The sequence below is a fragment of the Apus apus genome, chromosome 26 (genome assembly GCF_020740795.1).
Source record: "Apus apus isolate bApuApu2 chromosome 26, bApuApu2.pri.cur, whole genome shotgun sequence".
Lineage (NCBI taxonomy): Eukaryota > Metazoa > Chordata > Aves > Apodiformes > Apodidae > Apus > Apus apus.
Genome location: NC_067307.1, coordinates 2,025,039 through 2,052,671, shown reverse-complemented (window position 1 = coordinate 2,052,671; position 27,633 = coordinate 2,025,039). Strand labels below are relative to the sequence as shown.

Here is a 27,633-nt window from a genome sequence, read left to right as displayed (position 1 = left end):
AACTGGGAGAGGGAGATGGAGGTTGGAGATGAGGAGGAAATTCTTTGCTGTGAGGGTGGTGAGAGCCTGGCCCAGGTTGCCCAGGGAAGCTGTGGCTGCCCCATCCCTGGCAGTGTTGAAGGGCAGGTTGGATGGGGCTTGGAGCAGCCTGGGCTGGTGGGAGGTGTCCCTGCCCATGCAGGGGGTTGGATCTGGATGATCTTTCAGGTCCCTTCCAACCCAAACCCATGATCATTCCATGATTCCACAACATGGTGAGGGGCTGCTTTGGCTCTGGGGTCTGTCTGTGCTCCAAATGTTGAGGCACTGAGTTCAAACTCAGCTGATGTCACTTCTATTTGTGTTTATTGGTCTGGCTGCTGTGGCCCAGCCAGGCACAGAGCCTTTTTGCAGCTGCATTGTTGTTGGGTTTTTTTTTTCCCTTCCTCCATGTGACAGAATAATTTGAGTTCCCCCCCCCCCTCAGGATGCAGAAGAGAAGTTTCTTCATGGAAAGTCTGATGTTTTCAGAGCAAAGCTCAACACTGCTCAAAAAAAAGAGAGGGGGAACAGTGTTGCTGAAGCAGAGCTGCCAAGTTCTGGGTGTTTCTGTATCACTGGGTTGCTGGGTGTGATATTTCTTGCAGATCAAGGGGGAACTGGCTGTGGTACTGAGGTGCCTGGTGGGCACAGGCAGGGGTCAGTCAGTAATGAGGGTGCTTGGGCTTGCCAGGTTTCTCAGAAGTGTTTGGCTTTGGTGGGTCTGCTGAGCTGTGAGTCAGAGCAGCCTGTGCAGTCCTCAGCTTAACCCTCTAGCTGCTGGGATGCCAATCCCGCGCCGTGCCTGCAGGTTTCTCCAGAAATCCCGGGAGAAATCGGCCAGGCTGTGCCCTCAGGGACACAGGAGGTGGAGCTTTAACCTGCCTGTGTTTCAGGAGGTGTTTTCTGGGGCTGCTGAGCCGTGGGTGGAGCCGGTGCAGGCTGTGGTGTGCTCACCCCAGGCTGCTCCCAGCCACGGCTGGTTGCTGCTGCTTTCATTTTCGAGGAGGTTGTTTCATGTTCCCTATCAGCCTCTAACGCAGACAAACTGACTGACAGTGTCGTGGTGACAATGACATTGGTTCAGCCCGAGTGCGTGGTGGCACTGCCTTGGATGTCTTCTCCTGGCCAGCCCAAGCTGCTGCAGGAAGGCAGCAGGTCTTGGAGCAGCCTTTAAACATCCCCCACTCCATGTTTTACATCAGGAGATGACTCAGCAGAGGCAAGTGGCTATTTTTATCTCCTTCCCAGCTTTCTGTGTCAAGCTGGAGTTTTATATTCATCCTTTCAGAGCTAGCTCCAGAATAACATTGCCTTCCAACTGCAGAGCCATTCATACCTGAGGAGCTGTGACCTCTGGGAGCCCTGCTGCCAAAAAAATCCAGCCTGGCTGTTCTCTGGGAAGCAGGGAGGGCACATTTTAGCCCAGAAACAGCATGTGATCACAACCAAAGGAGCCGCCCAGGGCTTTGTTTAGACACCTGAGGAAATCAGCCTTGAACTTGAGGCTGTTAAAGCTGGAGTGTCACATGTTCGGTGATGAAAAGAGCCAAATGATGGTCTGATCCCTGCTCCAGAGGAGAAACTCCCTCCTGGAAATTCCACTGTGGAAAAAAACAAGGTGATACAAGATGTAAATTACTGGCTGAAGAAAGTATCCATGTGCTTGAGACATTTGGGGAGCAGATTGAAGGTGCCCTCAGTGTTTAGCCCCCAAAGCCAATTTTTAGTTTGCTTTTGTAGCTGGGAAAGGAGATAAAACAAGAGCAGCTTGATCCCTTCATGGAGTCTCCGGGATTATGTGTGGCCAGGGATGAGATTGGTCCCTCTGGACAGTGGTTTGGCAGGAGGTGGCTTCACACAGACTTTTCTAACGGTTTTTATCATCCTAGCTTTGCCCCATGGAGACTTAACCCAGGCTGGGACTCTCCAAAGCTGGATTTTATGTGAGATCCATCATTTCCATCCTTGGACCTGCTGAGCCAGAGGTTTCTGTTCCAGTTTGAAAGCAGGCAAGTGTCTTAGTTTGGACAGGACAAGAGGAAATGGGCTCAAGTTGTACCAGGGGAGGTTTAGATTGGATATTAGAAGAAACCTCTTCACTGAAAGGGTGATCAAACACTGAACAGGCTGCCCAGGGAGGTGGTTGAATCCCCATCCCTGGAGGTGTTCAGAAGTCACGTGGATGTGGTGCTGAGGGACATGGTTTAGTTAGAGTTTGGTTAATGGTTGGTAGAGTTGGGTTGTGGTTGGACTCAACGATCTTAAAGGTCTTTTCCAACCAGAACCATTCTGTGATTCTGTGGAGAGGGAGCCTGGGCTGCAGCTCAGAGTCCTCAACACCCTTATCCCTCTCCTTCATCCCAGAGCTCCTTTTAAGCCCTGGTTCAGGGGGAGGAGGGAGTAGATCCTAGTTCAGACTCCACATTTGCTGTTTAAAGTTCCCCCTTGGTCTTAGGAGCCCTCTGGGCTGGCAGAGGAAGGGGAAGCATTTCACCCCTTCCCCTGCCCACCCCTGTGTGCTCAGAGGCAGGGAAGCTGTGTTGGGAAAGGTGAAGGGAGAAAGGATGAGGGAATCCACCTGCTTGCTCTGAGCTTCTCCTGAACCCCAGAGATAAGGCAGGGGAAGGGAGTGAAGACAGAAATCCTTCTACCACAGAGGGGAAACTGAGGCACTGAGGGACAGGGTGGCTTGGTGCCATGGTGCAGTGGGGAACTGAGCTCCCTTGTCATGAAGTTCACAGCCTGGACTTGGCTACAAGACCTTTTGCTCCCTCTTGGAAAGAGGAACCAGCCATTTATGAGACAAATCATTTGTTTATCCCGAGATGGGAGGGAAGGTCAGAATTATCAGGCAGCTTCAGAGCCCTCCCAGACACAACAACAGACAAGAGGCAGCAAGAAGCTGAGGGCAAAACTGAACCCTGGAGTTCAAAACTTACAGATATATTTATATATAGGCACGTACCCTGGGGTGTGCTAGGATCACAGTTAAAAGCAAGATGCTCTGGAAGGGGAAGATTAGAGCCACCTTTGCCCCCCTGCAAGTCTCTTTTAAAGATGAAGGCTTAGACAGGACGTGAATTTCAAGGGTCTGAAGAGCTGAGTGCCACAGGGGCAGCCAGCTCGGTGAGGTTAACCACCAACCGTGGCTGATAAGGCTGGGCTTTCCCCCAGAGCTGTTTGTTCCTGCTGTCTCTGTGGTCAGTTTGGGCTCAAATCTCCCTTCTCCTGGTGGAGAGGAAGTGGGAAGGAAGCCACGGTCCTGCTCAAACCCTTGCACTCGTTTTATTTTCCACTTGGAACAGAGCTAAGGGTGGGTTTTTGCCACCCCAAAACCTTCTTGTATTATGTCCAGTTCTGGAGCCCCCAAACCAGGAAGGAAATAGAGTTCTTGGAGCAAGTCCAGAGGAGGGCATGGAGATGATCCCAGGGCTGGAGCAGCTGGGCTGTGGGGACAGGCTGGGAGAGTTGGGGTGTTCAGCCTGGAGAAGAGAAGGCTCCAGGGAGGCCTTAGAGCAGCTTCCAGTGCCTGAAGGGGCTCCAGGAAAGCTGGGGAGGGACTTGGGACAAGGTTAGGGAGGGAGAGGACAAGGGGAATGGATTGAAACTGGAAACGGGAGATTGAGGTTGGAGACAAGGAGGGAATTCTTTGCTGTGAGGGTGGTGAGAGCCTGGCCCAGGTTGCCCAGGGAAGCTGTGGCTGCCCCATCCCTGGCAGTGTTGAAGGGCAGGTTGGATGGGGCTTGGAGCAGCCTGGGCTGGTGGGAGGTGTCCCTGCCCATGCAGGGGGGTTGGGACTGGATGATCTTCAGGGTCCCTTCCAACCCAAACCATTGTGTGATTCTATGATTCTTCCTCGAGTGCTTAACTCACCGCTGCTGCTCCCTTCTGGTGCTCCCGGGGGGGCTCTGGTTCAGAGGGAGCCGCAGGGATGAGCCGGTTGTTGGTGATAAGGAGTGTGGGTGCCTGCCAGGAGGCCTGTCCTGGGGTGATAAAAACACACTCCTCTCTGCCCTGTGACCAGAGCCTGCCCTGCAAATCAGCCTTAAATGGAAGCAGTCGGCATGTCAGCACGGCCGGGCTGGAATTTCTTGCTTGGCGGGTGGATGACGTGTCTGCTGGGGTGTCCCACCCCTTGGGATGTCCCACCCCTCGGGATGTCCCACCCCTGGGGATCGGGCGGCTGGGCAGCGGGAGAGGGAGAGCATCCCAGCCTGGCTCCGAATACCCAGGGGCTGGGGATAAAGTTGCCTTTGTGTAGAGCCGTGTAAAAACTCCTCTTGTGGTTTGGCAGCCCAGACAACTCCATTGGTCCCGTTTTACAATCGGGGAGGTTAAACCAGATGGAGAAGGCAGTGCAGGTTCCTCAGGAGTGCTTGGCAGGAGGAGGGGGAGATCACAGGGTCTGGATGCTGAGGGTTGTCCTCCCACTGCTGGGATGTGTCTGGAGGTCCAGTATAAACTATGGGGCAAACTGGGAATCTGCACTTCTGCATTCCCCTTCCTCCCATCTGAGTTTGTGCACAGCAGTTCCCTAAAGGTTGGGGTTTTTTTTTGGAGAGTGGACAGTCCAGGTCCTTCCCCAACCCACTAAATATGCACATGATATGCAAATGCAGAGGAGTAGCTTTTATTCTGACAGAATTGAAAACTCAGTTATTCTCAAAGGACCCAAATGACTTCAGCTGAAGTCAGTGGTATCTAGAGTGTAGAACATATGGTTTTGGTTAAACAAAAGGCCCTGCATACTTTTGGGGCTTGTAATAGAAGTACCCACCCAGGAAACAAGCAGGAATTATTCCCCTTTAAGTCATGTTGATTATTTTCAGCATGGACAGGTCCTGACTTCTGCAAGGAGAAAAGCAGGTGTCCATTGCTCAGCATGGCTGGCTGCACAAGCATGGTCACCACAGGGGAGATGCTGGAGCAGCTCTGCTCTGGAGCCAGGCTGGGAGAGTTGGGGTGTTAGCCTGGAGAAGAGAAGGCTCCAGGGAGACCTTAGAGCACCTTCCAGTGCCTGAAGGGGCTGCAGGAAAGCTGGGGAGGGGCTTGGGACAAGGGCAGGGAGGGATGGGATGAGGGGGATGGATGAAAACTGGGAGAGGGAGATGGAGGTTGGAGATGAGGAGGAGATTCTTTGCTGTGAGGGTGGTGAGACCCTGGCCCAGGTTGCCCAGGGAAGCTGTGGCTGCCCCATCCCTGGCAGTGTTGAAGGGCAGGTTGGATGGGGCTTGGAGCAGCCTGGGCTGGTAGGAGGTGTCCCTGCCCATGCAGGGGGTTGGATCTGGATCATCTTTCAGGTCCCTTCCAACCCCAACCATTGCAGAATTCTATGATTCTATGCAACACCCACATCTCCAGCAGGTTAGCTGTGGCTCTGCTGCTCCCCTTGGATCACAGGAGTCTCTCTGCCTTCCTCCAGGTCCTAGGGCTGCATTGATCTGCTCTGCAGCCCCCTTTTCACCCAGATTTTAATTCAATGAGCCCTTTTTTGCCCCTGCAGCCCCACCTGAGCTCTGCCTTTGCCTCGGGTAAAGCTTTAGCAGGCCAAGTTTTTTACTCCACAGCCTCCGGTGAGTCACGGGAATGTTTGGGAGGAAAGAAGGGAGCCTGCTTAGATCCTTCTGGCATTTCCCAGGGGAGTGAGCTCTTAGTTCAGGGGTAGGAAAACATTAACAGGTCAGCATGTCTCTGCTTCAGTTTTCTTCTGTCATTTTTCTTACACACTGCCCAGATAACCTGACTGCGGAAGAGCTGGTTGTGAAATGGCAGAAAGTCCAAAGGTTTAACGTTTTGATTTCATTATTTATTTCTTTATTTTCCTCTTTTTCAGCTCAAGTTCCCTCCTCGCAAATAAATAAAGAAATAAACAACAAAACAACCCAAAGCTGAGGTGGAATTTCCCCACTTTCCAGCTCAGAGGCAAGAAGGTGACTGTTGAAACACAGACGAGTGACTCGGTAGAGACTTTGCACCTTGTGCTGCCTGGGCTGGGATCTCTCATTGCTGTGGATTTGGGAAACTCTCTTTTTTTTTTTTTCCCCTGGAAAACTAAAACCTGTGCCTTGCTCCCTTGAGATGGCTGCTGTGTGATGGGGGGAAAAAATGCAACCTAGGAGAAGCAGGAACAACTCGAACACCTTGGGAGAGGCAAGAACACCCTGAGAGAAGCCAGAACATCCTGGGAGAAGCCAGAACAAACATTTTGGGAGAAGCCAGAACAAACATTTTGGGAGAAGCCAGAACATTTTGGGAGAAGCCAGAACATCCTGGGAGAGCACCTGAAGAGAACCATTCCTGACAGCTTCTGATTTGGGAGCTTTGTCATCAATTTTAGCACAGAAGAAAAAAAAAAAAAAAAAAAAAGAAAAAAGGAGAGAAAAGATGTGGTAAAAAACCCAAAGTGAATGAAAGTTCATCTTCGCCGGCAAACCGAGCTGTTACTAAAACCCCACACTGAAACTCTGCTGTGGTTTTTTGGTGGTAGAAAGAGTAAAAGAGGAGTTTGGTTGTCTTGGGCCAGCCCTCCCCTTCCTCCTCCTCCTCCTCCTCCTCCTCCTCCTGGCGAGGGTATAAAAGGCGGCTCCTCTTCCTGCTGTTGCTCATTCACAGCGGCTAAAGTGCCTTGTCCCGGGGTGCCAAAGCCGTCCCCAGGCCTGTCCCCAGCCGTCCCCTCTGCCGTGCTCACCCTCGAACCGCGCCCGCTGCTCCGCTCCGCTCTCCCCCGCGCAAGATGCGCGGCTCCCTGCCCTGCGCGCCCCGACGCCTCTGCCTCCCGCTGCTGCTTCTCGTGGTACGTAGGGCTGAGGAGCGATCGTGGGGAACCCCCGGGAGAAGGTTTGGGGGGGTCTTGGGGGTCCCGGGGATCCCAGCGGGTGCTGCCCGCTGCGCTCGAGGCATGTCCGGGCTTGCCGCGCTGTCGAGGGGCATGATCCGCCGGGTTGGGAAAGGGTCCTGTGGGGCTGGGGGGCAGGTGGGGAGGGGGCAGCAGGGGTGTTTGGGGGGTGCTCTGGGCTGGGGGGGGGGGGGTTCAGGCAAGCGGGGGGGTCTGTGAGAATCGAGGGTGTCTCTGGGTGTGGGGTGGAAGCGGGCTGGCGGATCACTTGGAGGGGAGCAGGGGATTGGGGAGGGATCCCCCTTTTTATCAGCGATTCTGGGGGGGGGGGGGATGATCAGGGGGTAGGAATCCGAGGCTATGGGGGGGGGGGAAGCTGGGGCTATAGTGGGGTTCATGTGGTCCACGGGGGGGAGCAGGGGTTAGGGGGGGCTGACGGGATCTGGGGCTGTGGAGAGAGCAGGGACTGCAGGGGGTTCAGCAGGGCAGGGGGGTTCAGCAGGGCAGGGGGTCTCAGCAGGGCAGTGCCCACGGGAGGGGGGCTGGGCTGGTGGGGGGGTGTGGGGTGGTATTCACCTGGGCAGGCTTTGCAGGCCAATGGGGGGGGTGTGGGATTGAGGCCGTGGGGCAGGGTAGGAGAGGCAGCGTGGGGGTGGGGTGGATGGGAAGGGTGATCTCAGCCCTCGCGGGTGGGGGGCAGGGGGGGGCAGGTGCACACGTGTGCGTGGTGTGAGGGGCTGGGCCCTGCGGCGCCACCGAGGGGATTCCCGTCCCCTTCCCTGCCTCCTGCTCCGGATGCAATGCCAGGACTGTACGGGCTCCTCAGGGTCGGACTGGGGCAGCTCTGGGCAGCCTGCTGCAGGAATTCTGCCTCTCTGACCTGCCCGGAGGATGGCCCAACCCTCAGTGCCCCTGGTTTTTTTGGGATAGAAAATCCCTTCTGTGCGGATCGTGTTTCCCTGTTGCTACAGGGCTCGGAAATACCTCAAGTCTTGTCTCACCTGAAGGGAGTGGGATCCCACCCTGAAGTTTATCCCCAGGGATATCCCACCCTGAGTTTTATCCCGGGGCTGGCCTGCAATCCACGTGGGAGCCTGGCCCAGCTGTGGCCCCAGACTTCCCCGTGGTGGAATTGCTGTCCCCAGAATCAGTAGTGACGTGAGAGGTTTTCAAAGCATGTCAGCTTCTCATTCATTTCCTTCCCTGTACTGATCATGAGCGTTTATTCTCACCAAACCCATCACTTGTGTCACTTGACAGCCTCTTTCTTTAACTTTTCCTACCTTCTTTTGTTGAAGAGGAGGGAGAACCCAGGGTGATGTCCCACGTCATAGTCTACAATACCGCGGCAGCGGTTCCTTCCTCTGATACTTGTTGCATCATGCCTGGACCTGGGCCACTGGCTCCTGAGGAGGAATGTTGTTGGATCACTGTGGGAGCTCAGATTCCATCCTCAGAAAGTCTTGGGGTGGGGTGGGGGGGACACCCTGGTGTGTTTGTCAGGCCTGTCCCCATGGAGCAGAGGCACATCGGGTGTCTGCCTGGCATCTCTTTTAGCCCGGCTCCTTCACACTGTTGGCTAAAAGCCTTTCCTGCTGCCATCAAGGCCTCACAGGTGTTCCTTTCTGGTCAGGAGTTCAACAAGGGGTCTGTCTTCTTCTCAAGGGTCCAACCCCTTCCTTGGGATCCCTTCAGGATTAAAAACAAATCAAGGATAGACGAAGGGAAAGTTCGAAGATTGATGCTTCCCAGAACTTTCTCCCAAACTTGAGCATCCAGAAGGAAGAGACTTTCAACAGCTGAAGGGTTTGGGGATTCCTCTGCCTGGTAATTCCTCTGCCTTGAAGCAACGTTGCTTTCTTGGGATGTTTACTGTGGGTGAAAACTCCTCTGGAATCCCACTGTGGCTTGCCCACGGCTCCCAGCCTGGTTTTTCTCCCCGTGCTTTGCAAGACTGATGGGTTAGTCAGGGATGTGGCCCTTGCCTGCCAAGGGCTCTGTGGTGGGATGATGCACTTGAGCTGCACTTGCTGGGGAAGGTGGTGGGAGCTGATAAACCTTATCGTGCACTTGTGTGTGAGCTCTGCTGAGTTGTTGTTTGGTGAAAGGCAATGGAATCCTGTGCCTCAGGGGCCTTTCCAAACAGTAGATAATGGGTTGTTGTTGCTGTGATCACCTTCACAGCCTGGCTGAGTTTGAATGGGGGGGGAAAAGCCTGTTATTTTTTATTCCCCTGTGGGGACAGTGAGGTGGTGGGACAGGTTGCCCAGTCTCAGTCCCTGAAGACTTTCAGGACCAGAGTGGAAAAAGCCCTGAGAGCTGCTTGTGGCTGGGAAGTTAAGGCAGAACTTCTCTCTTAAGCTGGATAGAAAAGCATGTTACACACTTGCAAACCCTCCCAGCTGGAGGAAGCAGCAGCAGCAGCAGGAGATGCAGAGCCAGAAGCTGTTGAAGAGATGTGAATTTGGTTTCTCCAAGGCTGGGTTTGGAGATGATCCTGTACCCAGGCTGGCCAGGGCTCGAGGGGTCTGTGCTTCTCTGTGTCTCTCTCCAGGCCAAACTGGGTGCTAGGGGATGTGGGGGGGAATATTACCCTCTCGGTGGCCTGGCTGCTCTCAGTGGTGGTGTGGTGGGTCTTTGTCCAACCTCTGCAGCCAGACCTGCTCGAGCTGGCTTTGACACACACCCCCTTCCTTGGGCAAGTGCTGGAAGCAGTCTCTGGAGGAAGGGGGGGGGCAGGGGGTGGGAATCAGGTCTCTACATGGCCTGGCTGGCTGCGAGGAAAACTCTATTGTTTGAGCCTTTCAAGGCAGCTTCTGACTCACAGGAGAAATATTTGCAGTTAAGAGGCAGGTTTCATGCCCGAGTATGGGAGGGAAAGGAGAAAGTGTCTCTGCTGAGACTTTCACTGCTGTACCACACACAGCATCCCTGCCCAGGCTTGAGGGGCAGAGGCCAGAAGCTGGGGCAGGTTTTGTGTCCCTGGAGCAGCTGTGCCCTGTGCAGGCTGAGCTGCCAAGGGCACTGTCCCCATTAGGGACATGGGGTGCCTGAAGGGCCCCAAGCCCTGATGGGATGAGTGGCCATTCCTGTTGAATATCATCCCCCTGGAGCTGGAGCATCCCAGCAAAAGCTGAGCCAGCAGAAAGGAGCCCAGTGAGCTGGCAGAAACGGGGCCGTTGCTTCCCGATCCACAGCAAGATAACAGGGATATTGTGGAAATGCTGGAGCCTGTGCTTGTCCCCTGGGACAAGGGGTGTTTCTTGTGGGCACAGGAGCCACGTGCCAACCTTGACACGGGGCTGGTTTCCTCCCCACAAACGCCCTCCTTGTTCCTCTTCCTCGCCCTTCCATTTTCTTCCGTGCCGTTGGTTCACGTGCTCAGAAACTGGGGAAGGAAAGGGGGCCTAAGGAAATGTTAGTGAGCCTTTGCCTTGCTGATGACCTGGCACGTGGGAAGCCCTCTGCATACCTCCTCCTTATGCTTTGCCAAGGAAATAACCACCCTGAAGCTGGGAAAGTGCCCTTCACTTGCATCAAGGTTTGGCTGCCAGGTCCAGTGGCTCTGAGCTCTCAGAGCTCCTCTCCTAGTTCATCAGGGCAGCTCTTGCCCTTCTCTTTCTTCCCTTGCCCCACGGACTTGGAGTGGTTTTTAATCCAGGTTTTTCTGTATTTTTTTAACAGGAAGTTACGTTGGGAACTCCTGCAGCACCACTGAATAGGAGGGACAAGTTGTATCCCTTGGACCCAACCAGGGATGGGGAAGACTTTTATCAAGTCCAGGACAGTCATCTCTACTGCAGGAAGTGCCCTGCAGGTAGGATGGGCTCAGACATCACATCCCATGCTGGGATTGTGCCTGTCAGTGCTCCAGCTCTCCCCTGCTCTGCTGTCAGGAGATCTAAGGAGTCATTATGGGAATGTTTTCCTTTTGATGATTCCTAATTTGCCCTTTACCTTCACGGGCAGCACAATCAACTCCCTTTCTGCAAAGATATCTCTGTCCTGCGTTGTGTCACAGAGCCACAGAGTGGTGGGGGTTGGAAGGGACCTCTGGAGATCATCTAGAGCAGGATCCTCTAGAGCAGATCCCAGGGATGGTGACTCCACAACCTCCCTGGGCAGCCTGTCCCAGGGCTCTGTCACCCTCAGAGTCAAGAAGGATTTTCTCCTCTTCAGGCCAAACCTCCTGTGCTCCAGTTTGTGCCCATGGCCCCTTGTCCTGGCCCTGGACACCCCTGAGCAGAGTCTGGTCCCCCCTCCTGCCACCCCCTGGAGATACTGATCAGCACTGAGGAGATCCCCCCTCAGGCTCCTGCGTTCACCCTTCTCTTTCTCCTCCACCCCTCCTTGCAGGCACCTATGTTGCAGAGCACTGCAAAGAGCAGAATGGCTCCAGCAAGTGTTTGCCATGTAAGAAGGATGAATACATTGAATATCCAAACGACTTCCCCAAGTGCCTCGGCTGCCAAACGTGTCGGGAAGGTATGAGAGGAGTGAGAGGGTGGTGCTGGGTGGTGGCACAGGCTGGGTTCCTCTGACCACAGGCTTTTAAGAGCATGTGTCCCCAACGAGTGGCTCAGGCTGCAGGGAGCAGGCTGGGTCTGGAATCAGTGTAGTGGCTAGACCTACATCTCCATTCAATGCAGCATTCCAGCTTGGACACCAGACCTCCACCCAACAAGGACGTGGAGGACCAGGTTCAAGGCAGTGTTGTAGGCTGCTGGTGGAGCTTTGATGCAAGCATTGCTTTTCTCTGGGGCACGGTGAGATGTGGGGCAGGAAAGGGTAAGGCTGAAAGGCTTTGAGCAGCCTGGTCTAGTGGGAGGTGTCCCTGCTCATAGCAGGGAGGTTGGATCCTGATGATCTTCAAGGTCCCTTCCAGCCTTCACCGTTCTATGATTCTATGAAACTCAACACCAGAGGGCCTTGCTTGTGGGTCAGCTTGGGTCATTAGCTGCCTTGACGAAGGAAGAGGAGGATGAGTGTGGTGTGGAGGGGCTGAGGTCGAGCTGTGTCTCCTCTCACCCACAGATCAGGTGGAGCTGAGTCCCTGCCGAGCCACCAGCAACACCCAGTGCGTCTGCAGGAACGGCACCTTCTGCTCCCCTGACCACCCCTGTGAGATGTGCCAGAAGTGCCGGCCTCGGTGAGCTGGGCAACACGGTGGCTCCCACTGGGATGGGTGCTGAGATTCCTGGCCACTGAGCCTGCCCTGTCTCTCCCTTTCCCAGGTGTCCCGAGGGAGAAGTGGAGCTGGCTCCCTGCACTCCGCACAGCGACCGCCGCTGCGGTCCTGCCACCACCACCTCTGGCTTAGCTGGTGAGTGGGGGCTGCTGGAGGGGGGGGGAATGGGCTGAGGGAGAGGGGTATGAGCTGCTGCTGAGGGCACCAGGAGCAGCTCCTCACACCCCCTGATTTATCCACTTTAGGACGCTGGATTGTGTTGATCGTACTTGGGCTACTTGTAGTGGTCCTTCTTGGGGTCTTCGTCCTGTGGCAATGCTACCGCTGCCATTCCTCAGGTGAGCACCAGGAGTGGGGGACCCCTGGGGTGCTCATCCCCAGCTAGAGGCTCTGCATGGGTGGGGGCTGGGTGGGAAGAGGGACAGCCTTGGGGGAAGAGGGATCACAGCATCATTTTCATCTTCCAGGAGATGGGAAGAACCTGAGTAGCAAGTCCTGCAGCGTGATGGTGAGTTGCTGGGATGGTGTGTGGGGGTGGCAGCTCTGTTTGTGGGGCTGGGGTGAGGTCCCCTCTCTGCTCCCCACTTAGCCTGCAGGTCCTGGGAAGGCTGGAGGAGCAGGAGGATAAGTCTTATCCCTGCAGGGATGTGGTGGAGCTGGGCCAAGCAGAAGAAGGTCTTTTGTAGTGCCCTGCTGTATGTGGGGGGCTTGCAGCCCCCTCCCCAGTGCTGTCATCGCTCCCCTGGCAGAGGTGCCAGCACATCCAGGGTGGAGTCCCAGGGTTAAAGAGAAGGCTGTGCTGGACCTGAAACCACCAGGACCACCACACTCAGCTGCTTTGTGCCTCTCTCCTGCCTCAGGACTACCTGAGGCAGCAGCTGAGGAAGCTCCAGCAGGGAGGCCGGGGGACCCAGGACAACATCCGCAACGAGCATTTCTGGCAGGACCAGCTGCTCCTCGGGGCATCAAGTTCAGTGACTCCCAGTGCTCCAGGACCTGAGGTACATGAATGTGTTCCTCTCTCCTGGTTGGCCAGTTTCTGATGCTTTCCTCTGCCTTCACCAAGCTGATCAGCTTCAGGGGCTTCCTGAGCTGGACAACAGATTCTGCATGGAGACAGCAAGGAGTCTCCTGTCCTTTTTCTGGTTTCAGGACTGCAAAATCTGTCATCCCAAAGCTAGGAAATGATGGGTGTCCTGGGGGAATGTGGTGATCTCCTGCCCCAGCAGGAGAGACAGAGATGGTCTTCAACCTCTTCCTCCATTGTTGGAGCTTAGGGACAGTGTTTGAGCCAGGGCTTGGTGGGTCATAGAATCATAGAATGGTTTGAGTTGGAAGGGACCTTCAAGATCATCTAAATCCAACCCCCTGCATGGGCAGGGACACCTCCCACCAGCCCAGGCTGCTCCAAGCCCCATCCAACCTGCCCTTCAACACTGCCAGGGCTGGGGCAGCCACAGCTTCCCTGGGCAACCTGTTCCAGGGTGGCTGCTATAGGACATTATCTTTGCAGACAATTAGAAGATCATATCCCACTGCACCACCCAGGAGGAATCTGGTTCCAGGAAATCTGGTAGAAGGAAAAGACTCCATGTACTGTAAGTGTGAGGCCCAGGGGGCAGGGAGGGGGTGAGCCTGCAGGGTGAGCTTTTGGGGCAAAATCCTTTGTGGCCCAGCTGACCATGCTCTCCCCTGTTATACAGAATCCCCTTGGTTGGAAAAGACCTTCAAAATCATCCAGTCCAACCATTAACCTGACACTGACCAGTCCTTAACAAAACCACCTCCCTAAGTACACTGTCTCTATGACTCTTAAATCCCTGACAACCCTTTTGGTGAAAAAAACATTCTTCCAGACATCCAATCTAAACTTCCCCTGGCACAACTTGAGGCCGTTCCCTCTTGTCCTGTCTCTTGTATCTCCATTGAACAGCCTGATCCCCACCTTCTTACAACCTCCTTTGAGGGAGCTGTAGAGAGTGAGAAGGTCTCCCCTCAGCCTCCTTCTCTCCAGGCCAAGAGAGGAAGCTCTCTAGCTCTGTTCTCTGAGCTTTTCCCTTTTCCCCCCTCCAGGTTTGCGACGCTCTTTCGACATCTTTGCCCAACAAGTGCCCTACAAAGACTGGAAGAGGTTTGGCCGAGCCCTTGATCTGCTGGAGAATGACATTGCCCTTGCAGAGACAAATGACAAGGCTTCTGTGGAGCCCTTCTTCCAGATGCTCAACACCTGGCTTAACAGACAAGGGATCAATGCCTCTGTGAACATGCTGCTGGTTGCCCTGCACGACATCAATCTTGGAGGGATTGCAGAGGACATCTCCTCCAAGCTGGTCCAGCAGGGATATTTCCAATATGAAGTCAGCTGAGGTCCTCCCCACTTCAAGCTGAAGTTATAAATACCTCTGAGAAGACTTGAATTTTCTGTTTATAACTCTTCTGTGGCTCTTCTCTTTTTTAAGCCATTGTACAGTTGAGCTGAGCCCAGAGGAGTTGATCCACTCATGACGTACAAACCTCATGGTCCTCTCTGTAGCTATGGACTCAATATTGGTGCTTCCTTATGAAATCCAAGCTGGTGCCTTCATTCCAGAGTCAAAGCACAGGGCCTGAAACTATTGCAAGCTGCTTGTGGGACTTTCTCACCTGGAAGCACTGGTACTTACATGGACATCTTCAGGATCAGCACAGAGAAGGGCCTGTGCAGGACATAGGCATCCCTGTGGGTTTTATCTGGCTCATCTTCAGATTCTTGGCATCATGCAATGGCTTCTGCTTGTAGAACATCTCCTAGGTGGCTAGCAAGCTTCATACTGTATGATTGGTGGGCAGATGTTCTGGGGTTCTTGGTTTACTTACTGTTGTCTAAATTGCTTTGTAGCTTGTGGTTGTTCTGCTTGTTACTGGGAGTCGGTTTGAAACTGGACTTTGAGGAGAGGGTGGGAATCCCAGTGGTCTGGGCTCACTGGGCTTGCCCAGGAAAGGCTGAGGAATGTGGGCAGCAAAGTATTGGTGTGCCAGAAACCTTCTTTCTCTGTGACCTTGGCCAAGTCAGTTCCCATTCCCTTGGCCACAGGGTGGCTTTGCTGTCCCTTGTCTGTCTCCAGCCACCATGGAATGGTGATTGCACTGAGGTCTGAGCAGGGTTGTGGGGACCTGCCATCCATCCACCAGTTGGATGGGTTGCTCCTCAGCCCCTTGGCCCCTTGCTCAGGCTCTTAAGCTCAGGGACAACTTGGCTGGAAAAAACTCCTCCAGTACTTGAGCTGGCTACACAGGCTGCCACCCCAGTCCAGCCCAGCCCACTGGGACCTCACCAAAGTGAGGACAACATCACCAGCCCCTCTCAGCAAGGCAAGGGTACTGCTGTGGGCTGGGATACAGCTCTTTTTTTCATCACAGTAGCTGGTTTGGGGATGTTTGGGCTGCTGGGAACACTGGGATGTTTTAGTCATTGCTGAGTGGTGCCCAAACCACACCCTGTTCTCATCCCTCCCACCTCTCCTCCCCCCTTCCTCATTTAGAAAACACAAGCAGAAGATTTGTATTTATGTATTTATTTAGTAATAGTAAACTTATACATATATTAACTTAAAACCTAATATAAAAATAGTGGTTTTTTTACTATGCATTATCATGTTTTTATGGCAAGCTCTGGCCCAGCGAGCTTGCTCTTCCCAGGTTTTACATGTCTTTTTATGAAGGAAGAATAAACATTTTAAAAAAACCTTCCCAATTTCTCACCTTTCTCTTTTTTTATTCCCCCCCCCCACACACTTTGCTCTGCCATAACATTGACCATCATCTGTTCCAGGTGTCAGGGGGCACCAAAAGGAGCTGGACCCTGATGCTCAGCAGCTTGTTCCGCGTGGTACCCGGGACCCAGCCCGTGGCGTTAGTCCTCTCGCCACACTGGAATCCTGCCAGGAATGGGCCCCACCAGTGATGCTTCCACCAGGGAAACTCCTCAGCAGCCAACCTGAGCTCTGCTTTTTACACCTAAGCCGTGAGTCCCACCATCTTAAGTCACCTGCAAAAGTTGGGAGGCTGAAATCTCAGTCCCTGGGCGCGCGCGCTGGGGGGGGGCTGGGACCCCTTCTCCCCGGGGGCCAAGTGATGCTGCTGACCCCCCTGATGAGGCTGCTGCTGCTGCCTGGGGGGGGGCTGTAGTGCTCCCCAAGCCAGGGCTCTGTGTGCTGCAGTAGCTGCAGTAGCTGCTTTGCAAAATCCATGCAGTGCTCAGTGAGAAAAGGGGCTCCCAGAAAAGCCCCCTCGCGCTGCCGTCGGGTTTGTTTGTAACGCGGGCAATTTCTCAAGTGCTGAAAGCAGGAGGTCTTGGTGACCTGCCTTGTGCCCAAGGACGTGTCCTGGGCAGCCTCCTTGTGCCTCTCAGGGATTCAGACCTTGGCAGGTAGCTCCCACAGAGCCAGGCACGTGCAGGGTTTAATGCTGGGACATGGAGGCTCAGGTCCTGGCCTGGGGAAGGCAAACGGGACTCGGAAGCAACGGCGAGTGCCCGGATTTGAAAGGGAAAGAAACTTGTCATCCTGCCTGCTGGCTGGGGCTGCAAAGTGGGCAAACATGGAGTGATAGTTTGCTGGAGCTGCAGCCCTGCTCCTGCATCCGTGGCCAAGGATGAACGTGTGAAATGAGTGACTCCCAAAGTGCTCTACTGGCACCAGCTGGGACAAAGTGGGAGGTGACACCACCAGGAGCATCCCTACGTCCTCAGTCCAGCAGCAGAGATGGGCTCAAAGGAGCTTTTCCTCTTCCCAGCTGGGAAGGACAAGCAGAATTGTGGCTCCCTCCCTGCCTGACAGTCCTACAGACCTCCCTGGGGCAGGTGGCTCTGCCCTAGCACCTCCTGCCACGGACATTCATGCACCTACAAGGACACAGGTGGGACATGCAAAGTGAGTCTGATGGCAAAGCCACCTCTACAGGGTTTATTTGATGGTTGGATCCTTTTCCACTGTCCCTGTCCCTCCTGGGAGTGCTGGTGGAGGGGTGTGGGTGTCACCCCATCCAGGGCACAAAGCTGCCCTGTGTCCAGCTGCTTCCTCCCAAGCACACAGGGATCACGCTGGGCTTTTAAAATACCATTTATTACAATGGAACCTTCCAGGCTTTAAAATCCCAAGGCCAGGGCCTGGGCTTGGTTTCTGGTGTGGCAGGTTGAGGGGGGTGGGTTTGGGGTTGTTGGGGTCATGGGGTTTGTTGGCTGGTTTTTTTTTGCTTTTAGTTCTCCTTTTTTAAAAAAAAGATGCCAAGTTAGTGGCAGGGAGGAGAGGGCTCCTGTCCCCTCCCCGAATTAGATCCCACTTGTGAGCAAATAGAGGGATGATGCTGCAATGCCTGGAGGCATTTGGGGACCAAGGTCCCCTGCACCCTGCCCTGACCCTGCTTCAAGTCAAAGAGGGGGACAGGACCCCCTTGGCAGCAGCTCTGGCTGCTCAGGGTGGTGAGATGCTGTTGGACAAACCAACCGTATCCCACAGCTTCTGGTTACAACTCCAAAGTGGAAGCAGGATGGGTTTCTTCTTCTTCTCCTTGTCCTCATGCTGCTGATGTTCCAAATTAAAAAACAAACCAAAAACCAAACCAGGAAAGAACAAAAACCAAACCCAAAATGAAACCACGACACAGCCCTCGTGCTCCTGTAAACATGAGTTTCTCCTGCTGCTCAGTCTCTGCCAGTCCTTGGGCGCGCTGGCAGCCGCGGCGTGGGGCGAGCAGGGCTCCAGGAGCACCTGGGGCTCCTCTGCAGGGCCAGGCCCCTGCTGCCACCCCTGCTCCCACCATCTCCTCTGGAACTTCAGCTGGTGGCATCCACTCCACGCCTGGTGCTGGGGCAGGTCATCCCACCCTTCCTCCTCCTCCTCCCCGTCTCCTCCCAGGGATGCTGGAGCCAGGGCAAGGACGGGCTTTCAAACCACAGCCGAGGAGGAGGAGGAGGAGGAAGAAGAGGAGGCTGTGGCTGCCGACGATGAAGGAGAGGAGGAAGGAGAGGAGGAGGCATTCCAGAAGAGCCACCTCCTCTTGGGCTGCCGTTTGAGGTGGAGGTAGTCTTCCTTCTCCCGCTCCTTCTTCGCCCGCTGGTAGTGATCCTCCTCCTTCAGGTACCACACCGGCGGCCAGCGGTGCTTCTCAAAGTACTCCTGGTTCTCTGCAGGGAGAAGAGGGGGTGAGGACAGTGCTGGGACTACCAGGACCCCCCCGTCACCCCACCCTGGTCCCTGCTCACCTCCTGACATGGCCTTCATGTCCCGCGGGAACTTGCGGCAGACGTTGTTGTAGTTGGTGCAGATGTGGTGGAGGCACCAGTCGGCCAGCTGGTAGGCGCAGTGGAACTGGAAGAGATGGAGCCCACATCAGAGCCACCACCAGCCCACATCAGAGGAACCAGCAGCCCACATCAGAGGAACCAGCAGTCCACATCAGAACCATCACCAGCCCACATCAGAACCACCACCAACCCACATCAGAGCCACCACCCTGTTCCTCCATGGACATCCAAGACCTGGTTGCCTTCTCTGCCAGGGCAGCACCATCCCCCTGGAGCTGCTGGATGTGGCATCACCCAGTACCTCACCCCACCCCTGCTGACACAGGGCTCTGTCCCATTCTGTCCTACCTGAGCTAGCTCCAGGAACACGAGGACGTCCCCATCGATGTCCACCATCATCTGCGCCGCCTCCATCAGGCCAGTGACAGTGTACTGCTCTGGGGGGACACACACACAGGGTTATGGGGTGGCTGGGATGAGGTGACAGCAGGAGCACCGTGCTGCCAGCGAGCCTGGGGACAGGAGGGGACTGCTGCAGCCACCCTGACTCACCAGTAAGTGCCACCAAGTGCGGCAGGCAGAGGCGGTTGGCGAGGATGATGAGCTTCATGTCGTCGAGGTCGGGGCTGGAGCTGAACTGCCCGGTGTACAGGTACTCCAGGACCGCCCGCATGCAGCTCTTGCTGGTGTAAGGAAGTGCCACCTGCCAGACACACACCTGCTGTCACCCCACGGCTGATCCCACCTTTCCCACCCATCCCAGGACGAGTCCCACAGGCCGTTCCTCACCTCGTTGGTGGAGCTCTCCACGAAGGGGCCACCGAACATGGCAGCCATCCAGTCGCAGCTGGAGATGAGCAGGGGCTTGTGGGCACTGATAGCACCATCATCCAGCACGAAGGTGACATCTGGAGACAAGCAGAGGGATGCTACCAGGACTGTCCCCATCACCCAGGACTTGGCCACCACTCCCTGCTACAAAACATCTCACAGCAGGGGACAGCGGAGGGAGGGGGACAGAGCCTGGCATATGCTGGAATTTGTCCTAAAGACCTCTTTTTTGTTTTGATCTCAGCATCTTCCAGCAGCTCAGAGGAGCTCAGGGAATGGTCCCAGTGGGGCTCCAGCTCTCCTGAGGGGTTTTCCCAAGTCATAGCACCACACACTGGAAAGCAAAGGGAAAACCCCAGGAATCAAAGGTCTCGCCCAAGCTCGAGTCCTTGGGAGAGGCCGGGAGGGACACTGGACATCTCCTGCCTCCTACTCTGCTCTCCACCCTGGATCAAGGCTTCTCGCCGAGGTCGCTTCTCCTCGCCAGCACACAATCTATCCCCTGGCAGTGACAACTTGACCTCGTCAGGGTCCATTGTTGTGAAATAAATTCAGGCAGAGGGAAGCTGGAACTTTCACACCCCACCCCCCCTGAGGACGTCACCTCCCAGCTGGGGCTGGGGAAGTCCCACCAAGGGCCCGTTGCTCCTCATCAGTCAGATGACCCTGTGAAAATCTAGGCCCAGGAGGGAAGGAAGTCGCCTGTGCTGCTCTTTGGTAAACAGAGATGTCAGGAGAGCAGGAGGCCCTGAGGAAGAGCCACAGCTTCTCACACGCTTGCTGGGCAAAAAAAGCTCTCAAGATCCCCAAAATGCAAAGCGTGACCAAACCCCCAGGGAAGGAGACTCAGCAGCACCTGCTGACCCACGGCACGGCCACCCCGGGGTGAAGGCAAGAGGTCTGAGCCCCCCATCCAACCCCCACAAGGGAGAAGGGGTGCTAGAGGGGGGGGGGGTGCTCCTTCCCCTTGGCTTGGAGTGGTACCTGAGAAAGTCCCCTTGGCCAGGCATTCCTTCACCCGGTTGGTCCTCCGGACGTGGAAGGCTTTGGTGATCTCCTGGTTCATGAACGCCTCGTTGTTGAGGATGTTGGCCACCATCATCCGGAGGTCGAAGACCTCCAGCAGCTCAGCAATGTGAGCAATGTGCATCAGGTCCCTCTCGTTCTCATCCAGCTCCCCTGTGTACAAGTACTTCAAGACAGCCCGGAAAGGACCCGGTTGAATAGAAGCATCCATCTTCACCACCACCATCAGCTTGGACTTGAAGGTCAGCGGATCTTCTGCCATCTCCTCCTGGATGCTGGTGAAAGCCCTGCTCCAAGAGGAGAGGTCCCTTCCCCTCCTCAGCCCACGCTCCCCGTTCTCGTAGCGGTTACCCCGCAGGATCCCGTCACTGGTGGAGGCTCTAAGGCACGGTTTTCTCTGGCCAGGTCCGGCCTCCTCGGTGCTCTCACAGATATCAAAGCTGGCAGCTCGGAGGAGGAAATCCCTCCCGTGGTGCCTCTCCTCCTGGTGCAACATCCGCTCGGCGGCCGCGGTGACGGCCACCCCGAAGCCGTGCCCCGCCACGCTCTGCTGGTCCTCCTCGCTCAGGTCCATGAGGAACAGGTCATAAAACTTGGAGGAGGAGGTGGAGAGGTAGATCTTGTGTGCGTAGATTTTGATCTTCTCTTGCAGCACCAGGATGACGTCCGCGCACAGGGGGTCCTCCAAGAGGTGGGCCGGGCGTTCCTCGTTGTTGGAAGGAGGGTCTGGGACGATGATGATGGGTGGTGGGGGTTTGGGGGGTAGGAAAGGGGCTTGGAGCAGGGGTCTCTGGACGTTGCGGAGGTGGGACTTCCAGAACTGGAGGTGGCGGCGGGAGATGAGGGCGGCACGGATGGCGTTGTCGAAGACATCCTTGATGCCAAACTGGGCCACCACGCTGGTCTCGTAATAAGGGATCCCCAGCTCCTTGGCCACCTCCCTCCCCTTCTCCGGGGGCAGGATCTCGTTAGGTTTGATTGGCCTGAAAAAAAAAAACAACAAAGAGGGGAGATGATGAAGAGACCTCTGGGTGGTGAGGAGGAAGCGTTGGGTAGGCATGGGCAGGGGGTGGGGGGGAACAAAAGAGTCCCACCTGGCCAAGGGGCGCCGTGCCCGGTTGACGGCCTCCAGGTCGGCGTAGCGCAGGTCGAGCTGGCAGCCCACCAGGATGACAGGGGCCCGGGGGCAGAAGTGCTTGATCTCAGGGTACCACATGGTCTTCACATGGTGCAGGGAGTTGGGGTTGGCGATGGAGAAGCACAAAACCACCACGTCGGACCTGCCAGGGGAAGAGGAGGGGTCGAGGTCCAGCTTGGTGATGAAACCAAGCCCACTTGAGGTTCAGCGTTGCCCTCCCTCCTTGCGCAGGGTGGGGTGAGGTTTCGCCCTCCCTACCTGCCATAGGCGAAGCGCCTGTCTTTGTGGTGGTCACCAAAGGTGTCCCAGAGCCTCAAGGACACACTAACATCATCTACCACATCCCGGGAGCGCTCCAGCACCTGCAGGAAGAGGAACATCATCCAGCTCCTGAGTCCTTGAGCCTTGCCGTCCCCACCGCATCCCGTTCCTGCAACTCCATCTCCTCAGGATTCCCGTGGGGTATCTCTTGAGCCCAGCCACCCCAAGATCCCTGCCCTCACCTCCTGGCAGACACGGTACTGGTCGATGGCCCACACGGTGGGGACGTGGGTGGCCAGGAGCTGGTACTGGGTCAGGGTGGCGTTGCAGGCGCGGGCACAGATGAGCCGGGTCTTGCCCACCGCGTTGTCCCCGACCACGACGCACTTGATAGTTTCTACGTTTGGCCTCTCATAATCCATGTCAGAATCCATTAATTGGGACCTGTAACGGCGGGGGGGGGGGGGAAAGGGGTGTCAGCACATAGTGGGGAGGTGTCTTCGGATGGGGTGGGGTGGCAAGATGGGGTGAAGCAACAAGAAGATGCAGATCCTCCTGCTCGGAGCCCCCAGCCTCTCACAGCCTGGGAGCAGGGGGTGAGGGCAGGGGGTGAGGGTTGGGGGTGAGGGCTGGGGGTGAGGGCAGGGGGTGAGGGCTGGGGGTGAGGGCAGGGGATGAGGGCTGGGGGTGAAGGCAGGGGGTGAGGGCTGGGGGTGAAGGCAGCTCCCACCCTTCCAGTCCCCTTTAAAATGCAAGGCTCTGGTGGCAGCGTGTGCTGCTCTGCCACGCACCAGACACGTGCCCTGCCTGAGATTCCTCCCTGCCTGTCTCTCCAGCCCCAGCTCATGCTTCTTCATGTGAAATCAGCCTTTGCTTTTTTTTCAGCCTTCCTTCCTTCCCTTCCGTCCTTCCTTCCTTCCCCTCCTCCTTTCCCCTTTCTGCCTCTCCAGCGTTTGCAAGCGAAGCTTCCAGATCTGAGCCACACACCCGGGCACTACCATCCTCTCCAGCTGCCTCTGGAGAACCAGCTCTGTCCCTCAACATCGGCCTGTCCCCCTTCTCCCACCCTGTTTCCTAAGGGGCTATTTGCTCCCAGCAGCAAAGGAGAAGGAACACGAGGCTCACTGGGGTCGGGAATGCTCCCAGCATCCCCGTTCTTCCAGCACCAGGCATGGCCTGGACCCTCCTGGGAAGGAGGTTGGAGCTGTGGGTGCTGCAAATCCAATGTGGAGCACCCTTATCCTGGGGGCAGATGTGCCCAGGTGTACCCTCCTCTGCCTCCTCCGACTCAAAACCCACCAGAATCAACTCATCCCAGCACTAAGCCAGGGATTTGGGAGCTTTCCGGGGGGAAGAGCAGGGAGGAGATGGAGGGGAGGGGAAAAGGACACAAAAACCCACCACATCCCAATCACCACGAACTTCCCCAAAGCCACAGATTTCTATCCCCCCACCCCCTTCTGGCACTGTCCTCCTGAGCTGCTATAATAAACCACCAGTGCAAAGGCTGAGGGAGCTAAAATACCCAGTAACGATGGCAACCGAGCCCGGCACGGGGGACCAGGGGAGGCAGCTCCCAGAAACTACCAACCTGGCAAGGACTTCCCAATGTTAGCACCTCCCTTCCCAGCACACCTGGCTACACCAGCCCGGAGGAGGCAGCTGGTGAGAGGGCTCAGCACCCTGCAGGATTGGAGGCAAAGGAGGGTGGCACTGATCCAGGTGGCTTCGGGTGCCAGAGCATAGGGAGCTTCTGGTCCCAAGGCAAAACTTCTCGGAGCAGTTGTCACCACATGCCACGTCCCTCCATCCTTTGGGATGCAGGGAATGCTGCCTGCTGAGGCCATGGCACAACCAGGAATAAACCTCCTCGGGCTCTGCATGGCAGAAAGGAGGCAGGGGCAGGTTCTCTCCTTCCCCGTTATCCCTTGGAAAGTCGCTTCCATCTCACGCGTCCCCCTCCATCCTAGTCCCCTGCTCCTCCTGGGATCAGAGCCAGGAGCTTCCCAGGGGGGTTGTCAGTGCTCAGGGAGCTTTGCTGCAGTTATTTTTAGGGCCAGCCGTGCTCCCAAGTCAGCCGAGCTCGTTTGGATGGGGAAGGGAAGGCACATGGAGGTGACAACTGCGGCTGGCAGTTTGGATGCTTGCCCTGCCTGGGGAGCTCAGCCCGTACCCAGCTGAGAACCAGGGACTTGGGAACCCGCTCAGAAAGTCTGGAGCTCCATGGAAATTCAGGGCTGAATCCTCATGGAATCGGTGCCTGTGACGAGGAGGGGGAAGAGGGGGACAGGCACAAAATGTGGGCTCCAAACAAAGCAAGAAGCGCTTTGGGGAACTCTGGTGGTCCATGGGGGGGGGCTGGCAGCATCCCCCCCCCCCCACCTCCCCCAAGACATCACCCCGGGAGGTGGCTGAACCTCTTCACAGGGACAATCTGAGCAGCACCAAGCCACCTCCTGCACAACCCCCCCCTCCCCATCCTGCCCCCCCACCTCCTATCTCCTGGGGATGAAACCCACCAGAGAGCAAGGGATAACCTGAGATGAATTATCACACCTCCCCCCCCCCCAAACAAAACCCCTTCCCGGGGCAGCAGGGCTGCTCAGCACAGCAGACCCCCTCCCCCCCCCCCCCAAACCACAGGCACCCCAATTCACACACACCTCCCCCCCCTCCCAAGGAGAACCCCAAAAATCGCTCCTTCCAGGCTGCCCAGCCTCCGGTTGCCACGGCAACCGCACCATCACCCGTCTCCTAGCAACCCCCCGGCTAAAAAAACCTCCATCCCGCACCTCCCCAGGGGACGAGAACCCCCAAAAAACCGGGGGGGGGGGGGGCAGAAACTGCCCCGAAACGGCAACAACGCACATTAAAAAAAACCCCCACAATAATAATAACAACGCGGCACTTCCCGACCCCCCCTCCCGGCTGCTTTGGGTTGGGGGCGAGTTTTGGGGGTGCGGGGCCCCTCCTCCCCCGCGGAGGGGGCTGGGGCTGTACAGGCCGCGGCGGGAGGCGGTGCGGGAACCGGGGGGGGGGGGGGAGTGGGGGGGTGGGAAACCGAGCGGGGCTGTGGGGACCGGTCACCGCACCGGAGCCTTGGGGGGCGGGGGGGGGGATACGGTGGGAGCTTTGCAAAAGGGTCTGGGGTAGCGGGAATGGGTAAAAGGGCCTTGGGGGGGGTGTTGGGAGCAGCCAAATGGAGGGTGGGGGGCATCGCAAGTTGAGTCCGAAAGCACCGGAACGGGGTGTGGGGCTTTGTAAAGGGGTCCGGGGGGTGTTGGGAGCACCCAAATGGTGGGTGCGGGGGTCGCCAGGGGGTCAGGGAGCAGTGGGATGGGGTGAGGGGCATTGCAAGGAGTCTGGGGGTGCTCGGAGAGCCCAGGTTGGGGGGTGGGGGGCATTGCGAGGAGAACGAGAAGCAGCGGGCAGGGGTGCGGGGCATCGCAAAAGGGGTCGAGGGTGCTGGGAGCACCCGGAACAGGGATGCGGGTATTGCGGGGTGGGGGGGGGGGGGGGGGGGGGGGGGGGGGAGCTAGGCCGTGTTTGCCGAGCATATCAAGGGGGTTCGGGGGTGAGATCTGCAGCGGGGACCGGCTGCGGGACATCAGAAGGGGGTTTTGGGGGTACTCGGAACACCCAGGCCGGGGGTGCCGGGCATTGCGAGGCTGCGGGGGGGGGGATCGAGGCGGGGCCGGGCCCTGCTCGTCCCCCGCGGCCGGGCAGGATGCGGGAGGCGGAGCGGGACGAGAAGGGAGACAACGATGGAGTGGGGGGGGGGTGGGATATCGGCGGTACTTACACCAACACAGACGAAGAGGCGGCTCCCAGGGGCCGGGGCCGGGCTCGCCCCTCCGGACATGGCCACGGCGCAAGTTGCGCGGGTGGGTCGGGGGCGGGTGGGTCGGGGGCGGGTGGGCGCCGCGTGGCGGGGCTCAGGGCCCGGGGCTCGGGGGCCCATGGCGGCACCTCGGCCGCCCCGATCTCCGCATCCGAGGCCCGAACCGCTGCGCCGGGTTGCGCGGAGCCCTGCGCGCTGCAGCCCGCGCCGCCCCGCCTTTCATTCACAAAAAACACAAGCGGCCCCCCCCCCGAGGCCCCGCCCCCGCCCCCGCCCCCCTCCCCTCGCTGCCGCTCATTGGTTGGGAGAGATTTGGAAAGGGGGGGGGGGTACCCCAGGGGGGTAGGAGGTCGGGGCGCAGTGGTGGGACCCCCCCGCCCTGCCCTTCCCTCGCAGGGGTCTCCATCCTGCCCATCCCTAATCCTGCCCTGCCTTGGGGACCCCCATCGTGCCCCCCTTAGTCCTTCCCCCGGGAGAGGGGGGGGGGGTGTCACCATCCTGCACCTGCGTGGGACCCCCCCAACCCTGCCCTTCATCATCTGCTGCATCCGACCCTCCTCCATCCTCCTCCTCCATCCTCCCTTTGCATCCAACCTTCCTGCTCTCCAACCTCCCCAGCTCACTCCTGGGCCCCCCGGGGAAGGAGGTACACCCTCTTTCAGCCCCCCGGGGAAGGGGGTACACCCTCTTTCAGCCTCCCGGGGAACGGGGTGCACCCTCTGCCAGCCCCCTCCCCCGAGCACCTTTCCCCCTCCCTTTCTTTGCACGGGGGCTGCCCAGGGCTGCCAGTCACCCCCATCCCCAAACTCCCCACGCACGGTGCTGGTGAAGCTGCCAGGAGGAGGGGGGGGGGGGGGCTGAGCCGGAGGAGACCCCTCGACGTCCTTCCCCCCCCCCCAAACCCCCCCCAGCCCCTTTTCAGCAGGGCTCTCCATCCCCAGCTGATCCATCCATCCACCCATCCCTGCTCTCCAAGCACAGGCCACGCTCTGCAGCGCTGCCTTCCAACCCCAAGCCCTCAACACTCCTTGAAGCCCCTTCCTCACCCTTTCAGCCCCCTTATCCCTCCCTCCCGAAACCCAAAAACCCAAAACCTTGCCCCCCCCAGGGCATAAATACAACTCAAAGGAGTCAGCTTTGCAGCGCGGCCGCCCGGGCGGGCGCTTGGCTGCCCTGATCCCGCACATCCGCATCATGTGATGGCTCCGCATCCTCTCCCAAGGCTTCGGGCTGCCTTTTTTTTTCCTCCCCCTCCCCACCACGTCCATCCCACCAACCCCCCCCCACCCCTCCCCAATCACACCAAGCTCAACCCCTCTCTTCCCCTCCCTCTGGGATCAGCCGGTTCTGATGCAACCCCCGCGTCAACCGCGCGTCAAACCTCGGCGCTGGCACCAACAAACCCCGGCAAACACCCCCAGCCCCCCCTCCCCGCACCCTAGAGACCCCCAGCACACAGATAGACACCCCCAGCACACAAACACCCCCCCAACCCAGCCCACTCCCCCCCCAGCATCACCCCCTTCCTCACCCAACTCGCAGGACGGGGATTTCTCTCTCCATAGCAGAAGGAGTCGCTTATTTTGGGGAGGGGGAAAACCTTTGGGGTTTTTTCCAAGCAGCAGCTCCGAGGCTGCCTCTGTACCCCGTGAGCTGGTGAAGAAGCTCTCTCGGCTTCACGGAGGAGCTGTTTTTATTGCCTGGAGAGCAGCAAGAGCTGCAGCTTTGGAGCTTTTCTTCTCCTCGGAGTGGGTCACGGGGGGAAGGAACACGGAAAGCTTGTTTGCCAGCCGCATGATTTGGCTTATTTGCTCTTTTGGAGCAGGTGCTTCATTGTGGCAGAAAGAGTTCCTGGCAGCTTGCTGGGCAGCCCAGTTCCCCGCCTGCTCAAACCCCCCCCACCCCCCCACCCCGCCTTCCCTGCCCGGCAAAACAAAAGCACGATTGTCCCTGGAAACGCGGGCCCCTTTCCCAGCAGGAGGAGTGAGCTGGGAATGGGGGGGGGGGGGGGGAGGAATGGGGAGGGTCTGGGTGAGGAAGGGGCTTGGGAGCATCTTTGGAGCTGCCGGCAGCCCCGCTGCTCCGTGGGAGGAGAAACACCAGGCTCAGCCCACTCGGTGTGTGCCCAGGGCTTCCCGGTGAGCCCAGGCTGTGGCGTGGCACGGAATGGCACGGAATGGCACGGAATGGCACGGCACGGCACGGCTGC

At 57.4% G+C, this 27,633-nt stretch overlaps 2 protein-coding genes across 5 annotated transcripts; one reads left to right on the top strand and one right to left on the bottom strand.

Moving 5' to 3' along the window:
• Positions 1-1,292: 1,292 nt before the first annotated feature.
• Positions 1,293-15,724, top strand: LOC127394752 (tumor necrosis factor receptor superfamily member 10B-like). 3 transcript variants are annotated; one of them, XM_051640927.1, is made up of 11 exons: positions 1,293-1,639; positions 5,855-6,814; positions 10,541-10,673; positions 11,213-11,341; positions 11,891-12,005; positions 12,091-12,179; positions 12,290-12,382; positions 12,512-12,552; positions 12,905-13,045; positions 13,566-13,642; positions 14,118-14,296. In XM_051640927.1, the coding sequence occupies exons 2-11, from the start codon at positions 6,755-6,757 to the stop codon at positions 14,191-14,193; spliced, it is 954 nt and encodes a 317-aa protein (XP_051496887.1). In that variant the 5' UTR covers positions 1,293-1,639; positions 5,855-6,754; the 3' UTR covers positions 14,194-14,296. The 3 variants fall into 3 exon arrangements, with proteins under 3 accessions (XP_051496887.1, XP_051496885.1, XP_051496886.1); XM_051640925.1 differs by having other exon boundaries at positions 1,295-1,639; positions 13,558-13,642; positions 14,118-15,724; XM_051640926.1 differs by lacking the exon at positions 12,905-13,045 and having other exon boundaries at positions 1,296-1,639; positions 13,558-13,642; positions 14,118-15,724.
• Positions 15,725-15,760: 36 nt separating this feature from the next.
• Positions 15,761-27,280, bottom strand: RHOBTB2 (Rho related BTB domain containing 2). 2 transcript variants are annotated; one of them, XM_051640893.1, is made up of 10 exons: positions 26,956-27,280; positions 21,826-22,027; positions 21,581-21,684; positions 21,279-21,464; positions 20,143-21,167; positions 19,117-19,235; positions 18,880-19,030; positions 18,676-18,764; positions 18,286-18,391; positions 15,761-18,207 (listed from the first exon to the last, which is right to left on the bottom strand). In XM_051640893.1, the coding sequence occupies exons 1-10, from the start codon at positions 26,985-26,987 to the stop codon at positions 17,969-17,971; spliced, it is 2,253 nt and encodes a 750-aa protein (XP_051496853.1). In that variant the 5' UTR covers positions 26,988-27,280; the 3' UTR covers positions 15,761-17,968. The 2 variants fall into 2 exon arrangements, with proteins under 2 accessions (XP_051496853.1, XP_051496854.1); XM_051640894.1 differs by lacking the exon at positions 26,956-27,280 and adding an exon at positions 25,386-25,477.
• Positions 27,281-27,633: the final 353 nt, after the last annotated feature.

Coding starts and splice junctions, on each gene's coding strand:
- LOC127394752 (XM_051640925.1), top strand. CDS start 6,755: ATGCGCGGCTCCCTGCCCTGCGCGCCCCGACGCCTCTGCCTCCCGCTG. Junction 12,006..12,090: donor TGCCAGAAGTGCCGGCCTCG/GTGAGCTGGGCA, acceptor TCCCTTTCCCAG/GTGTCCCGAGGGAGAAGTGG. Junction 12,180..12,289: donor CACCACCTCTGGCTTAGCTG/GTGAGTGGGGGC, acceptor TATCCACTTTAG/GACGCTGGATTGTGTTGATC.
- RHOBTB2 (XM_051640893.1), bottom strand. CDS start 26,987: ATGGAGAGAGAAATCCCCGTCCTGCGAGTTGG. Junction 22,028..26,955: donor ATCCCCGTCCTGCGAGTTGG/GTGAGGAAGGGG, acceptor CCGCCGTTACAG/GTCCCAATTAATGGATTCTG. Junction 21,465..21,580: donor AGGCGCTTCGCCTATGGCAG/GTAGGGAGGGCG, acceptor TTCCCCTGGCAG/GTCCGACGTGGTGGTTTTGT.